General features: G+C 31.9%; 1 protein-coding gene across 1 annotated transcript; it reads left to right on the forward strand.

The window, feature by feature from the left end:
* The first annotated feature begins 16,439 nt into the window (after nt 1-16,439).
* Nucleotides 16,440-17,042, forward strand: LOC142317619 (histone-lysine N-methyltransferase SETMAR-like). The gene has a single exon (XM_075354176.1). The coding sequence runs from the start codon at nt 16,440-16,442 to the stop codon at nt 17,040-17,042; it is 603 nt and encodes a 200-aa protein (XP_075210291.1).
* Nucleotides 17,043-17,651: the final 609 nt, after the last annotated feature.

The following is a 17,651-nucleotide window of genomic DNA, read 5'->3' on the forward strand; positions in this document are numbered from 1 at the left end:
ATTTCTAAAAATTTCACAAATTTTTCAGAATCCATCCTAACAGTCAAAACTGTAAAGAAAGGACAGTATACAGAACTCCTGACTGTTTTCTTAAATTCTTGTTCTATCAGTCATTTTACCATTCAGTCTATTTTACTTAATATCTTTTCGTGCCGCATACAGGTAATTTCTCAGAAAAGAGTTTTCTCATTCATCTGTAAGAATGTTTGGTACTTGTCATCAAAGAGGTCTGTAAATAGAGTAATGATAAATAGAGTAAATAGAGTAAATAGAGTAAATAGAGTAAATAGAGTAAATAGAGTAAATATAGTAAATAGAGTAATAGATTCAGAAAAACTTTTTATTTACAATCCAATTATACATAGTTCCCTGGGAAAGCCACGTAATGTTTCAGACGGTTTTCCCACTCTTCATAGCAGTATTGGAACTCAGAATCCGGAATATCTTTCAGATGGTCAGTTACATTTTTTAAAATGTTTTCTACTGTTCAAAATTGGTGTCCTTTGAGCTGTTTTTTTTTAAGTCGGTAACAGTAAAAGATCACAGGGACTCAGGACAGATGAAAAACGTGGTTAGGGAACTACAGGAATGTTTTTCTTTGCCAAAAACTCATTAATTGAGAGTGTAGTGTGACAACGTGAATTGTCATGATGCAACATCCAGTTATCTTTGATGGCTGGTCTCTCGCGGGCAACTCTTTTCCGCAGTCTTTCAAAAATTTCTCGGTAAAAATATTGATTTACATTCTGTTCTCTGGGCAAAAACCTCTTATGGACAAAGCCAATACTATCGAAGAAACAAATTTGCATGGTTTTGATTTTCTCATTTTTGCTTTTTTGGAACGTGATGAGTTTGAAGTTGGGTCGTACTCAAACATCCAAGATTCATCACCGATAATTACATTTTTTTAAAAAGCAGAATTAGTTTCAATTCGCCTTAGAAGATCGTGGTACACTTCCACCCGTTGTTTTTTCTGTTCAACAGTGAGGTTTTTTGGGACCAATTTTACACAAATTTTTTCATGTGCAATTTGTTTGTCAAAGTTTCATGGACTGTGGTATGGATCAAATTCAATTTTTCTGCAATCATTCTGTCAGTTTATACGGTTGCACCGTATAAAGTTTCTGATTCGCTCAACATTGTCGTCACTTTTTGACGTTAACGGTCTTCCAGAGCGTGGATCATCCGCAACTGATTCCCGATATCTGAAAATGCTTTAAATCACCTAAAAACTTGGGGTCATGACAGAGACTCATATCCTTGCGCTCTTTTCAATTTTGAAAAAGTTTCAGTCGCACTCTCACCGAGTTTAACACTTGACTTTATTGCACAGCTTTGTTCATAATTAGTATCACTCATTTTTGTAACGCAAAACAAAAGCTGTTTTCACGAAAAGTTTGTTTACGTCTCACGTGGAAACAATAAACTAAAAATATTAATACCTAGTATAAATCAACTGTTCATATAACCATATGTTTACTAGAAACTTTACATTGTTGCTACTTTTGCTGCCAAAAAAAAAACTAGTCTCATTATTTTATTTACAGACCTCGTATCTATCTCTATGTGATTTTCTTCCATTGAAATTCTTTCAGCGTAATCTCTTACAAAGAAAGGATTAATATAATATACGAAGTCAGCGGATATAAAAATATATAGAAACTTTGTTGTGTCATGTACAACTTAATGAAAATGTTTATTTTAAATTTCTTCTTAATTTAAATTTTTATTTTACAACTTAAAGAAACTTTATATATTACCGTCAAGTAAATCAGAATTAACAAAATAGTGGCAAGTTACACGTTGCCTAGAATCTATCCTTTTGGCCGTTTGATCAATCCTGAATCAAATTGTTGCTTAGTTTTAGGATAACCTAAGTTCGCTAAACATTCTAGTAAATTATTAACTTCCTATCAAGTAAACTTGGACTTTTGAAGAAAGGAATCTACGCATTCATAAAAGGTTAAATTCCGGTATATCCAAATATGAAATTCAGAAATTCATTAATATCCTTGCTGTTATTGTAAAAATCATGTTCAATATATTATATTTAGAAATAATAAATATACATATATATAAATGTAAATATATATATATATATACATATATATTTATATACATATATATACTTATTAAAAAAATTTAAAGTATTGATGTACAGCGAGTTTATTCTTCGGATCCGAAATATATATTTTTCTGTAAGTTTATTTTCATATTAAATTTCAAATAGTTTCCAAATAACTAAAAATAATATACCTAAGTTAAAACCAATAACTCACTAATGAATTAAAAAAAAAGAGTTCAAGTCGCAATGCTGTTAAAACCTCAGTGATCAAAGCTAAATCATTCAACAACCCTGAAAGCACGTTCAACCCGCATGAAGATTTCAGCTGCTGCCCTCGTTAAACATGCCGCCCTACTTCAGCTTACATAACCAGGAGCTAACCGTTCCCCCTATTTAAGAGCTGTGTATACGTACCATTTCTTCCTTTCACTCTTTCGTATTCTCTCTTTTTAACTTACTTTTTCATTCCCCTTCTTTATCTATTTGTCTTCTTTCATGTACTCTCATACTATGAACACACTACTTTACGTACACTTTTCCAAGCCGGGTTTTTCTCTCTTAGTTTTCTATGCCGACCTTTTACTTTAAAAAAAAATATTAATAATAAAAATTTCATCAGTATTGATGCAGCAGATCGTGTTGATGAAAATTTACTATGTTTACGTAATTTATTATAAAAAGCAATCATCTACCGTGAATTAAAAACTAATACTAAATTTAAATTGAGGTAATAATTTAAATTTTCATAAAGATTGTGTTATTTTTTATTAGAGTAAGCGACATTATCATCAAACAAAAAGTCCATTTACAGACTTTTTGATATTAAATTTCAACATCTTTTAACACATATTTTACCCGATGAGAGAATGCGTTGTAAGAGAGATTTAAATTCTACTACTTCATTTAGTTCATTAAAGAAAAAAAAATAGTAGATAGAGACACAATAAAAAGGATTTTTTGGTTCTGAAAAAAAATACGCTATTTTAAGATAATAAAACAAATGGTAAGAATTATCTGATAATTCAAGAAGAATATTATGTAATTTTTTAATGTAATCTTTCATCTGAAATCTGTTTAAATGCATATATTATTTGACTATTGAATTATGTTACTAAGTATTGTAATTTTTAAATTTAATAAAATTTAACCTCAAAGCGTACTCCAAAATTTTTGTTGATTTGATAAGGTTTTGGTAACACCATTCCATTTTTCAAATCACGGAATAACCTATTGTACCAGTATTTAAAGAAAAATATTCTTTTGTTAAACTAATCATTTTAACTATTTATTGCCGGTCTGCGTGAAGGAATGATACCATATCTACCTTCATCTGGAGAATATAGATTCGAGTCCCAGTCAAACAATTTTTCGAATGTTAAAACAATGTTGTTATATGGTGCCACCTAAAATAAAGAAATATATAGAAGTTAATTCTTGTTGCAAAACTGTTACAGTATTAGTAGAACAAAGGTAAAAAGAATATTATAATTTTTGTTTAAAAGTAGATTATTAAAGCGTTGTTAAAATATCTCACTAAAAAAAAAAAAATGTATAAAATCCCTGAATTGTTTAACAGCATTCTACAGAAATATCTTTCACTATTAACTCTCCAGCGCAACTCTTTTTAGATTTAATAGCCCGTAATAAAAATTATAAAACTATTATTGTTTTAATAAAACAATCACACGAAAATATACGATGATTCGTATAAACGAGCGGTGGGAAAACAAAGTTGAGGATTACATGTAGACAGACGTCCCTGTAATAGATGATATCTTAAAAAAAATAAAATTATTAAAGAAAATGTGACATATACTCATCTAAAAAGATTTTTCATATCAGCAAAACGGTTTCATCAGAATGTTTAAAACTTCGACATTATCTTCTCAACAGATTAAAAGCTGATTCTGATTATACTAAAACCTCTGGTTATTTATATCTTTCCTATGGACCAACCACGTTGTGAATAGGTGGAGTATTTTCAAAATTACAAGGAGCAAGTAAAACCAGCTCCATGAGCCATACGTGGTAAATGAGGTTTAGGATGTTCGAGTCGCAAAAGTAGGATTCAAGGAAGATATAAAGTAACTGGGTTCCAGGGAGTTATGTTATACTTTACGACTTCTTTAAAGATTCGCTATTTAACATTAGTGATACATTATTACATATTTTAACGAGAAAAGGAAAGAATTTCAGAAAATATTTTTAAAACTTTCGGTTATTTACCCACTTAATAAAAATCTCAGTGACGTTTTAAATTATAGTGGTTCTTCTTTTAACAATACAATAGGTAAACTATTTACTGAAGTTTTGTTAAATAGGCTATCGCACTGGGGAAATATTCAAAATACTCACGTTGAGTTACAAGTAGCGTTTATGAAGTCAAACTCAACCTAAGATAATATTTTAACCTAACCTGGTTGATTAAAGACTAAGAGTAAAAGGGAGAAAGCTGTATCCCTTTTTTAAGATCTTTCTGCAGAATTTTGATCTTATTGACCAACGCGCACTATTTTATAAATTAAATGTAATGGTGATTCTAAAATAAGAAGTTTCTGATCTTGAAAAAAAAATGTTTTTTTGGAGTTTCTCTAACACGACAGCTGATGACTGGAGTACTCATTTTAAATAGTTTTGAAACACTTACTGGCGTAAAGCAGGGTTGTCTATTAAGTTGTCTCCTGTTCATAGTATTTATGAATGAAGTTTTCGATTGCTTAAAGGATGGAATTACTATTAATAGTGTTAAATTTAAGTTGCTAACGTACGAGGTGTGTGAGAAAGGTAATGAGATTGGTAACACTGCGAGCGATCTTGCAACGTTGTGTCTACCGGTCTGTGGTACACCGGTTTGTTCATCCCTTGCACATGCTCAGTAAATGTTTCAAATCCGTTCAGCCAACATATTATTTTTGACAACGCCATAAGTGAAGTTGTCTTTTTGTTGTGCGTTACGAAAATGGAGCATCGGAATTTATACCGAAGTTGTGTTAAACTTGGGGAATCTGCGAATGTGACCTTTGAAAAGTTGAAACAGGCCAAAGGGGAACATTGCTTATCAAGAGCATAAGTTTCCGGCTGGTACAAATCATTTTTGGAAGGCCGAGAACACGTTTAATATCAACTTCGCTCAGGGAGACCTTCAACTTCAAAATATGGCGAAAACGTTGAGCGTGTGAGGATTCTTGTGAGATCAGACCGTCGTTTAACAGTAAGGATGATAAGTGAACAGTTAAATTTAAACGCTTTCACGGTACAAAAAATTTTGACAGACGATTTGGACATGCAAAAGGTTTGTGCAAAATTGGTGCCGAAAAACCTCACAACGGAACAGAAGAACAATCGAAGAAAAGTGTGCGTTGATCTTCTTGAGAGGATTGATAATGACCAAGAATTCTTCAATCGTGTGATCACGGGTGATGAATCCTGGATATTTGAGTACGATCCTGAACCAAAGCGGCAAAGCGAAGAGTGGCACACTCCGTCATCTCCTCGACCGAAAAAATGTCGAATGAGCAAATCAAAGATCAAAACCATGTTGATTTGCTATTTGACAGTAGGGGTATCTTACATAAAGAATTTGTCCCTCCAGGACAAACTGTAAACCAAGTGTTTACAAAGGTGTCTTTGAAAGGCTCAGGAAAAGATCAGGCATGGCATGGTCTAGTCAAGAAAGGCGTGAGACTAGACATTGCAGACAAATGGATGCTTCATGACAATGTCCCGTGTCACCCGGACGTTTACGTCAGGGAAGTTTTGACCTCAAAACGCATTCCTACGGTTCCTCAACCCCACTATTCACCTGATTTGAGTCCTTGTGACTTTTTCCTTTTACCGAAATTGAAACATGTCTTAAAAGGACGTCAGTTTGGAACTCTGGAGAACATTCAAAAGACTGTGACTGACCAGTTAAAAGCCTTACCAGTTAAAGCCTTCCAGCACTGCTAGCAGGAGTGGGAACAACGACTCCGCCGGTGTATAGCTGCCCAAGCGAACTTCTTTGAAGGGGATAATATTGTTGATTGAAAAAAATAAAAACTTTGGTAAGTAAAAAGTCAGTCTCATTACTTTTCTCAGACACCTCGTATGCTGATTATATTGTTCTAGTCTCGGATAAAAGTTCTTTTGCAGAATATGATAAATAACTTTGACGAGTATTGTAATAAATTGATATTAAGAACTAATTGTTCAGAAATCTAAGAATATTAATGAATACAAAATGGATGCAAAGAATGAAAAACTTTCTACAGTGGTGAAGTAATAAAGGTCATCAATAGTTATAAGTATATGGGAGTAATATTTTTCTTTGATAATGACCTCCCAATGAGCATTTCCAAGAGAAATCCTATAACATATTCACAATTAACTGATTTATAAATCCTGATACAGAATTTATAGCGATAGTAGAGATATTTATTCTTGTTTCAATAGCAATATCGCGTTAGGCATTGCGTTTTTGAGAATATATGATAATTTAGATAAGTTTTGAGGATTTTCATTAAAATAGTTTTCATTTTGCTCAGAAAGTTTTCAAACTATTGCCTTCGATTGGAAACTGGAATTTTTCCTACATTCTTTTATACTGTGTCATTACATCTAAAATATATACAAGGAATAATAATTTTTACTACCAGCAGATAACCGAATATTTTTTTTAAAAGAACTAATAAGAAAAATAGATTTTTTTTTCTTAACTGATTAATTCTTTATATTAACTGAAAATGGCAAATTTTCAGACGATGAATTTTAGGTTTAATAAGCTCGATAAAATTAGTTTTCTATGTGAGGAAAAATCAGCTTTTCAAAATAGTCAGTGGTGATTTTGGTGTAAAGAACTCAGATTTGATTTAGATAGTGAATATGATAATGTTAGCGATCAGTGAATAATTTAATTATTTAAAGCTAAAACAAAAATAACTTATTTAAATAAATATTGCTACACATAAACATCGTCATTTTCTTCGTTGTGTTTTAACAAAGAAGGGGAGATTTTACATTTTGTTGGTTTCTGTTGTAATTCAAAAGATATTTGTATTGAGATTGTAAAAATCTATGCAGTCGAAAAGAACTGATCGACTTATCAAATAATAAAAGCTGAATCTTGATGGTTGATTTCTGTTGAATAGTCTAAAAGTATATATACGAAATAATTCAAGAATTTAATTACTGAAATGTTTTTTTTCTACGTAATGTATTTATTATATTTTTTTACTTTTATCAGTACTAATTTTTTTTTTTCATAGACATTATTATTATTTCGTAGATATTACTTAGCTTATAGGTTTTTTTTCAATTCCTTAGACGGTAATCTAACCATGAATAATATGCTGATGTATTAAATGTTATTAAGCAAGATTTAAAAGTTAATAAAAAAAATTTTATCATTATTATTACTATTACATCTAAAAGCGGCTTGAAAATACTTTACTGATGAGTATATATGATGGAAATTAAATTTTTAAGCAAGAGATTTTACACAAAAAAATTAATTTTACTTTTTTTGTTACTTAATACAAATTATTGAATTTCATAAGATATGAAATACACATATCTTAGAAGTGCATATCTTAGAAGTAATTTTCAGTTTTCTTTGAGATTATATATAATATTTTTATGAAATGTTTAAAAATATATTTGTACAAATTAATTTCTCGTTTAATAATGAATTATTAATTTTTTATGTGACATTTTAATTTAAATGACGTTATATTTAAATAATAATAAATTCTTCAATACACTAATTTATTATTATATTTAAGAAGTAGAATAGTTGGCTTTTTTATTTTTATAATAACAAGATATTAGATTATATTGGATCCGAGTTGGTATTAACCTTATCAGCTGACCTTTTTTGCTCCATGTTTCGTAGTCATTAGACTTTATGGTGTGTTTTCGGTGCCCCATCGTGAATTTACACACATATATACACATTTACCGTACCTCACTGTAATGTGCACAGGCATGCTTGTTCTGGTAAAACTTTACTCTAATTAAAATACTGGTTTTACCCACAAAAACAATTCTGTTATCAGTGTACATATATTACAGCACCTGCAGAATACAAATTGGTAATTAAACCTAATTTCTAGAAATTAAATGAGAGTGTAAAAAAAAAATTATTGAAATATTTTTTTTTTGTGATTAACTATTATTAGTGAACGTTATCTGTATGTTTTTTCACTGCAGTATGTTCCTATTTTGTAAAACGTATAACAATGTTTAATTTATATTTTCAAGTACTTGGTTTTATCTGTCTGATCAAAAATTTCATTAACGAGTTTTTTTCTTTATTTAGTTTTTTTGTCTGTTATATTTTTAGGAATAAACTTAAGTACTATATTTAATAAACAAGGGTAAAATGGTTCGATGTGTATGTCACAGAAAATATCTTTGTTCTAATGACTTTACACATAAATTTTTATTTAGTTGATTATTGAATTTCTATATTATTAGGTGTATATATCTTGCATTAAAGTACATATTTCTATCTTCTGTTTGATAATAAGATTTATAATTAATTTTATAATCAGTCAGATAAAGTAGTTGTTAATTCTTTTGCTTGTTACAACTTTTAACCTTAGAAGAATAATTTCTATAAGTATTATTTTTAACAAATAAGTATTATTTATCTCGCATATCATTGTTACCTAGATAAGTAAATTATTTTAGACATGATCTTTTCATATAAAATTTTTCCTGTGGATAGCTTTACACAAAAAAGTTTATCTCTTTTTTTGCCTTGATGATATCACCACGTAAGCTTGAAACTTGTGCGTGGGATATGAAAATGGAATATTGTAGCGTATGAAAAATAGCATGCCTGACCGGGATTCGAACTCAGGACCTACGGATGAAAGACTGAAACAGTTTAATTTAAAATTAAACCATTCATTTCTTTAGAAAAAAGTAAAATTAATAATGTGATCCAGTAAATTAACTCCCTTGGTAGAATTTCGAAAACTTTCCTCTTCTGTCGTATCAAAATATTATTATCACCACAAAAATTAGTCTGAAGTATATAACTACAAAAAAAGAAATCAAGGAAGATCAGAAAAACAATATTTATTTATCGAAAAATATTTCTTAACTTAGTTTAATTTTCCAAAAATTAAGCTTACTTTACCCTGTGCATGATCATTGTATTTTGACCATTATAAAAGAGTTATGGGATTGCAGTAATTCAAATCAATCATTAGGGATATTTTAATAATTTATGTAGGTAGCACAAAAAATCTTTATTTGAAAAGTTTTAGTCACATCCATTTAAACCATTGCATCAGTTTCTATCTAAACTGTGGGTGTCGTGTATTTCTTTATTTACTATTATTTCTGTTCAAGAAAAAGATTAGTATACTTTGTTACGTGCCGAATTGAAGCCGATAGTTTTAATTCAACGTGCAATTTGAAATACATGTAAATAGAATGAATACAATAGTTTGTTCAATCGCTTCAAAGAAATAAGATCTATTTTTTAACAGAAATCAGCTGGAAGACGACCAGCGTCAAAAGAAAGTATTGAAAGAATTAGTTTGCAATCAGAAGCCTAAATAAATTCATCGCTCGTCTAAGATTCGAGTTATCAATTTCCTTTTATAATGGCCGTTCATACAAAACAACCGTTTTGGAATAAATGTTCATAAAAAAGACGGTTCATAATGATTTACGTAAAATTTGATGATGTAAGGAATCAAAATTCAGCTTCTACAAGAAATAAAACCATCTGATGCAAAAAATCGTTTCCAGTTTCCTGTTGAAATTTTAGAAAAAATAGGGAAAGCGTATAATTTTTAAATAATTTTACATACAGATGAATCTAAAAATGAAATTGTTTTCATCTTGTGTGTTAATACACACAATTCATGTGTATGGGGATCTGCAAACCAATGTATAATTTTTAACAAAGGACGCGTCACACTTTAAGTGTTTTTTAAAGAAAAAATCATGCAATCCGGCATTTTTCTTTACTGAAAAGACTAGTAATGTAAATTTTTATTTTATTTTCTTCCATAACTCAATTTTTTTACCGGATAAACTCGAAAATTTATATCGAACGTAATCCACCAAGATGGTGCATCCCATCAATTATTTATTACATTAATACTCAGCCAGACTTTAAATGAAAAATTTTAAGATAGATTGATAGGCCGAGACTGTTCTATACATATTACCTATTTCTTTTCCAAGAAATCTATACATAACCCCCGTTGTATTTTTTTTTTTTTTTTTTTTTATTTTTGTAGGGATACATCAAATACAACATTATTTACTAGTAAAAATGACATGACCTGAATCAGAAAGAAAATTAAAGAAAAAAAAATATAGGAAACATTTACAACCATGACAAAAAATATGTTACCACCATGAATGGGCAGAAATTGGAATATTAACTGGATGTTTGCCGATTAATAAAGGGCACCCAAAATGAAATTGAGATTTATTTGTTGTATAATAAATGATAAAGTCACGAAAATGTAATTTGTTTTATAAATCTATAAACTAAAGTAAAACTAATAAAACAAATTCTAAAAATATTTTAGTTTAAATATTTTTATCACTCTTCCGGTTTCCGGGGCAGAGTGGTAGCAGCGTCTCGGCCTTTTATTAAGAGATCCTGGGAAAAAATTCCAGTCGCGAGTGGCATTATCATATGCTAAAATATTCCTTTTCCATATTCACTCAGATAATACTCAGTGTTATGGGTGGAAATAATTCATCAGGCCATAAAATAATAAAGTTTTTGAATTTTATTTATTATAATTATACAAATAATTTCATTTAACATAATGTAATGATAAATTTTTGGATATTTTATATCCAGGCATGGAAATAAAACCTATACTGACGAGCATTTTGACAAAAGTTTGAGCTATTTATTATATTTTTTAATCTAAAAAAAGAATATTTCTGACGTAATATGTGATATATTATATCTCAGCGAAAAAAGTAAATTAATTGGATGCTTTACACTATCTGTCGCAAATCTTTCAACATCTAAGATTCAAAAGGTTGAAGAGCGATAATTTAGTAAGAGTCGCTTTTTCCGATATAAGTATTTTCACTGTATAGCCAGTTTCTTTAGAGAGCAGAGTGAAAATGTCACTAGTAAAACTGAATATTTTCGCTCGTCTTAACATGCCGATTTGTAAAAGAACTCCATTGAAGATACTACTTCACTTCTCAGCTACCGTAGTACATCAGCTTTGTTATTTTAAGAATGGCTATATAAATGTTTGTGGAGTGATTTCTCACTTATTTCCTGTTGCCTACAAGCATTTTGATTGTGCTACATAACATAAAAACCTAACAATTTGTAATTGTGTTACGATAGGTCAAATTCAATTCTGAGTTAATATAAAATTATAAAATGCAATTTCCTTTTGGTTGAGATAATTTAATGAAGAAGCAGACTAATAATAAAAATTTCTAATCATTAATGATAGACGATTGAAAAATGAATATTTTTTTGTTCATTTAGTGATGTATAGAATATATTTCAATTAAATTATATATGCAACATAATATGTAAATATATGCGATATAATTCGTAGATGATAATTGTTTTTAGTGAAAGTAGGTGGAATGTAAAATAGGTGGGACGTTTTCCGACACGTTTTGTAGCTGAGTTGGCTCACCCCTGAATTGACCTGTGAGTACCTGCTAACTGGAAAGAGACAGTGGAAGTCGGTTGTAAAGTTAACTACTCGGATTCTTAAGACTAAAGATCGGGATGCAAGGGAGTGGAACGGCGTTTGATAGGTTGGGACTTCGAGGGTAGCCTTTCTCGGGGGAAGGCGGATCGCTGAGGTGGGCCGTCTTTGATGAGCGTCCGAGGACCCCTCTTGCTGGGAAACAAAAGACCGTAGTCCCGGCTGGAGCCCTCTCACGGGAGAGCACCGGTTGAGACGAGGTAACATAAAAAGGTCCCAATCCCGGCCAGCGGGGGATCCTCTGTGGGGCACGGCGTAGCCGGATCTCATATCTCATGGAGTCCCCCTGGGGGTTAGAAGGCAAAGCTTCCACTATGGCTTCGCAATGCTTCAGCGCAGGACCAGCCCAGAGGGAAGGGGAAATTAAAAAAAAAAAAATTTTATAAAAAAAAAGTACCGTAGGAAATCGATAAAAACGTATAAACTTGATTCGTTGATGTTCTCTTTCCTTTAAATGTTTACTTCCTTATTATTGCTTATTTGTTTTAATTAGGTAATTTTTAATATTCAGGTGTGTGAGCATTTTTAATATTAAAAATTGATTTATATTTTTTGGTATGTTGTTAACATAAAGAAAAACATTTTTAATTAACGATAATTGAAAAAATAGGATTTTATTACAAATATTAGAGTTGCGTTCAATTATTTTTGTAAAGTTTTACCCATTATACGATTTGGAATTTTGCCAGATAGTTGCAATTTGGGGTAATGAGTGTTTCTGTTCTTAACCGGGTTGTAATATATATGGAGTTTAAATTTATATTGTGTTGTTTCCATTATACAAGGCTACGCAGTGTTTATTATTACTCTCTTAACGTTCAGAAGATTAAAAAAATGCAGTTTTATATTCTAATCAAGTATATAATGAAAAATTACCTTTTATGAAAGCTTTTTTTTTTTTTTAAATATTTCCTTCTGTAAAATATAGTAATGATGAAAATGTCAGCTCCAGGAGCACTTAAACAGCAAGTTATTTCCTTTTAACTGATGTATAATGGGGAGTGTTATTAATGTTTCTCAAATACTACACATTCCATTCCGAGTATTATCCTTCACCATTGAATATCCTACGTAAATAGATAACATGTAATGTATTTGGCTATCCTTTGTGTAATAAGTGTTTATAAGTTAGCTAAGTATAATTAAGTATTCTATCCTGTTAGCCCACTTGCCAGCGTAGACTAGGAACTTCCTCGTCGAATACATTTTCCAGCAAATTCTATTCCAACAAAATAATTCAAAGTTAAATAATTGAATAGTGCCGTTTAGTCCTATGGATTCTTTTATTTATTCTTGCAACAAATCTATAAGATGTTTAATCGACTTCGATGTTAGCTTACATATTAAGTTTTAAAAAAGCTTTGTTGTAATAGAAACAGTAGCGGATTTTTAGAAATTTTATGAAAAACGTTTTCTCATGTTAATCAAATATACAACAAATTATATATATATAATTTTGCTTACTTGTAGTAGAATGTATACTCGCGCATGTCGTACTTGCAAGCTCAGGCGACAGATTTTAATCTATTGGTCAAATTATAATAATTAATTTTTACCAGTTTATGGTAATTTAAATCAAAATAGTAACAAACAAAGAATTATAAGATAAAAACGATTTTAAATAAAGCTGCCAGCAAATGAACGGATTACGTAATTTAAAATATTATATTATTAAAAACAAATCCATTTATTGCAGGATTACAGTTATCTGAGCCTAACTGAACCGTTTTATCTCCTGATGAAAACATCATTTTAATTTTTAATTGAAAATCCTTCAGTAATAACTTCTAATCTGTATTGTTTTCAAATTATTAAATGCACGGAACAATCATTTTAATAACTCACTGACTTGTTAAAACCTAAACCATTAAATAATCATTTCGTCCTAGCGCTGGTACAAAAATATTAATTTACATGAAAACAGAAAATTAATTTAAATAAATCATATAATTCAAATTATAATAAAATTGTTGATAATATCAGTTAATTTTTTTTTACAGAAATATGAGATTCTCTGCTCTAATTGCAATTATTCAGTTTTTATTAGTATTTTTGAATACAAGGTTTAATAATATAATCATTTTTTAATAATTTTAACATATTTTTAATACTGTTATTTTTATAATTTTTTTTTTTTTTTTAGTAAAATATATGTTGTACGAGGTGTGTGAGAAAAGTAATGAGACTGAGTTTTTACTTACCAAAGTTTTTATTTTATTCAAACAACAATATTATCCCCTTCAAATAGTTCCCTCGGGCAGCTGTACACTGGCAGAGTCGTTGTTCCCACTCCTGGTAGCAGTGCTGGAAGGCTTTAATTGGTAGGGCTTTTAACTGGTCGGTCACAGTCTTTTGAATGCTCTCCGGAGTTCCAAAATGACGTCCTTTTAAAACATGTTTCAATTTCGGTAAAAGGAAAAAATCATAAGGTCTCAAGTCAGGTGAATAGGGGAGGTGAGGAACCGTAAAAATGCGTTTTGAGGTCAAAAATTCCCACATGGAAATGGCCATGTGACACGGGGCATTGACATGATGAAGCATCCACTCGTCTGCAATGTCTGGTCTGACGCGAATCACTTTTCCTGAGCCTTTCAAGGACATCTTTGTAAAACATTTGGTTGCCAGTTTGACCTGGAGAAACAAATTCTTTATGTACAATACCCCTACTGTCAAAAAAGCAAATCAGCTCGGTTTTGATCTTTGACATTCGACATTTTTTCGGTCGAAAAGATGACAGAGTGTGCCACTTTTCGCTTTGCCGCTTTGTTTCAGGATTGTAATCAAATATTCAGGATTCATCACCTGTGATCACACGAATGAAGAATTCTTGGTCATTGTCAATCCTCTCAAGAAGATCAACGCACACGTTTCTTCGATTGCCTTCTGTTCCGTTGTGAGGTTTTTCTGCACCAATTTCGCATAAACCTTTAGCATGTCCAAATCGTCTGTCAAAATTTTATGTACGGAGAAAGTGTTTAAATTTAACTGTTCACTCATCATCCTTATTGTTAAACGACGGTCTGATCTCACAGGAACCCTCACACGCTCAACGTTTTCTTCAGATTTTGAAGTTGAAGGTCTCCCTGAGGAAGGGGTTGATCTTCAACGGGTTCTCGGCCTTCCAGAAATGATTTGTGTCAGCGGAAAACTTGTGCTCTTGATAAGCAATGTTCCCCGTAGGCCTGTTTCAACTTTTCAATGAAGAGATTTTCATTGAAAAGTTTAACACAAAACTTGATTGTACAACGTCGCTCTAAATTCGGATGCTCTATTTTCGTAACACACAAGAAAAACACAACTTCACTGACGGCGCTGTCAAAATAATGTGTTCCCTTAACGGAGTTGAAACTCATACTGAGCATGTGGAAGGGATCGACAAACCGGTCTAGCACTGACCGGTAGACACAGCGTTGCGAGATTGCTCGCAGTGTTACCAATATCATTACTTTTCTTACACACCTCGTATGTAGATCAGAAGTATTTTATTATTACACAAAATAGGTTTATGTGTGTTTGAAATCATAAAATAAAGACAGATGATAGGGAATTCGTAAAAAGCCATAGATTTGTTTAAATTATTAACGATACAAAAAGAAAGTAAAAAGTAAAAATCTGATGTGAGCACCACATGACTTACTTTTACGCCTATTAAATTACATGCACACTTTTTAAATGAAAAGGACCTAAAATTTTATTTCATTAATAATTTTCAATATTTTTTTTCTTTTATCGTTTTTTTTTTTTATTGTTATTGAATAAATAATTATTCCTCGTAAAATTTGTTTACAATGAAAGGTTAATAATTATCATATATTAAAATCAACATATTTAAATTAAAAAAAAAAAAAGTTAAGAAAAGGAAAAAGTACATGAAGTCTGATACGAACCGAGATGTCTCACAAATTTATGTCCCAAATATTTCATTAATTTAAATTTTATTTGGTTACAACTCTAACACCAATGAAAATAAGTACCAGTAATCATACATCATTGAAAAGCTCTCAATGAAGGCTTATTACTGAAGTTAAGAAAAAGTCCAAAATAATATGGATATTGGGCTTTTTTGAACACTTTTGCTTCAGCGGATTATTATCCAAAGGGGAGGTGAGCAACTAGATGTTACAACAGTCCTAATTAAAAATTTAAAAATTCAACATCCTACCGGTAATCGTTTTTGAGCACTGCGAGATTCATACGAAACTAATGAGAATGGATTCAGGGATGGTCAAAATAGATATTTCCGTTGAAATCTGAAAACCAAATTTTTTCGGATCACAATACTTACTTCGTACAAGGAAGAAGAAAGGAAAGAGTAATCAGTCAAAAAATTGAGTATTGGTTTTTTGAATTTCTTAACATTTCATGATCCAGTGACTCAAACAAACCAAAAAAAAGTGGTGGGGTGATTTCGCTACGAAAGTACGTATGTATATGTGTTGGCAAGTTTGAAGCTTAGTAATTTTTGACTAGATAAACACACTTATGTGAAATGTTCTACAAACTCGTGTGTGTACGAGGATCGATCCAGAAATAAGGTTCCAAAAAATTTCCAGGTGCACGGGAAGGTTCGAGGCGAAATCCAGCAACACCGCTATGCGCGGCTGTTGTCGATTCCGCCCGGCCGCGCTTCGCTGCTCCTCTCAGTCTTGGCTCAGCAGCCGTCTGAGATGGAGGTTCAACTTGTTAATCCCGCCAAGTGCGAGATTCGTTCCGTAATTCGCTTTTTGCACGCCAAAGGGACTCCACCCGTGGATATTCATCGTCAGATGACAGAGGTGTATGGCGACAAGTGTATGTCCGTTCAACACGTCCGAAAGTGGTGCAGGGAGTTTAGTACCGGTCGGAAGGAAGTCCACGATGAAGAACAGAGTGGAAGACCGTCAGTTTTGGAAGCTGTTATCGAGATGGTCAAACGCGAAGCGCTCCAAAACAGGAGGATCACTGCCCGTGAACTTCTTGCTGGGATTCCTGGAAGTTCTTACGGTACAGTGAAAAGAGCTTTGACTAAAATATTGGGATATCACAAGTGTTGTGCTCGATGGGTACCGCGGCTATTGACATCAGAACACATGGAGAAACGCCTTGACTGTGCTCGCCAGTTTCTTGAAAAGTATCAAGAAGATAAGGAAGAATTGTTGGACTCCATTGTTACGGGAGACGGAACATGGGTGTTTCATTTCACTCCCGAAACGAAACAAAAATCCAAACAAACTCCTTCTGCTGGCAAAGTCATGGCCAGTGATTTTGGAAACGTAAGGGAATACTGCTGATCGATTTCATGGAACTTGGGACAACAATCAACTCAAACAGTTATTCTGCAACACTAAGAAAACTCAGGCGAGCTATCCTGAATCGCCGACGAGGACGATTGACAGTCGGTGTAACGTTGCTTCACGGCAACACCCGACTTCACGTCTCCCGTCAAACCCAGGAACTTTTGACACACTTTGGGTGGACTGTCATGCCCCACACACCTTACAATCTGGACCTCGCGCCTAGTGATTATCACTTGTTCCCCATGTTAAAGGAAGACTTGAGTGGCCAACGCTTCCGAAGCCACGATGAATTCAAAGAAGAGGTGAAACGATTCCTCAACGGGTTGGCAGCAGAGTTCTACGACATTGGGATACAGAAATTGAAGCACCGTCTACAAAAATGAGTAGAAAAAGATGGCGATTATGTAGAAAAATAAAGCAAAGTTTCTTTTTTCCAACGATGTAAATTTCTATGAGAATAAACAATGTTGTATTTTTGTAAAATTGATGGGAACCTTATTTCAGGATCTACCTTCGTATATATCTATGATTTTGGCATTTTCTAACTCCTACTGTCCTACAATGTTAGTGTAAGTTTGGATGCCTTGCTTCGGAGATGGCATA

Source organism: Lycorma delicatula, chromosome 1 (genome assembly GCF_047948215.1).
Source record: "Lycorma delicatula isolate Av1 chromosome 1, ASM4794821v1, whole genome shotgun sequence".
Lineage (NCBI taxonomy): Eukaryota > Metazoa > Arthropoda > Insecta > Hemiptera > Fulgoridae > Lycorma > Lycorma delicatula.

Coding starts and splice junctions, on each gene's coding strand:
- LOC142317619 (XM_075354176.1), top strand. CDS start 16,440: ATGGAGGTTCAACTTGTTAATCCCGCCAAGTGCGAGATTCGTTCCGTA.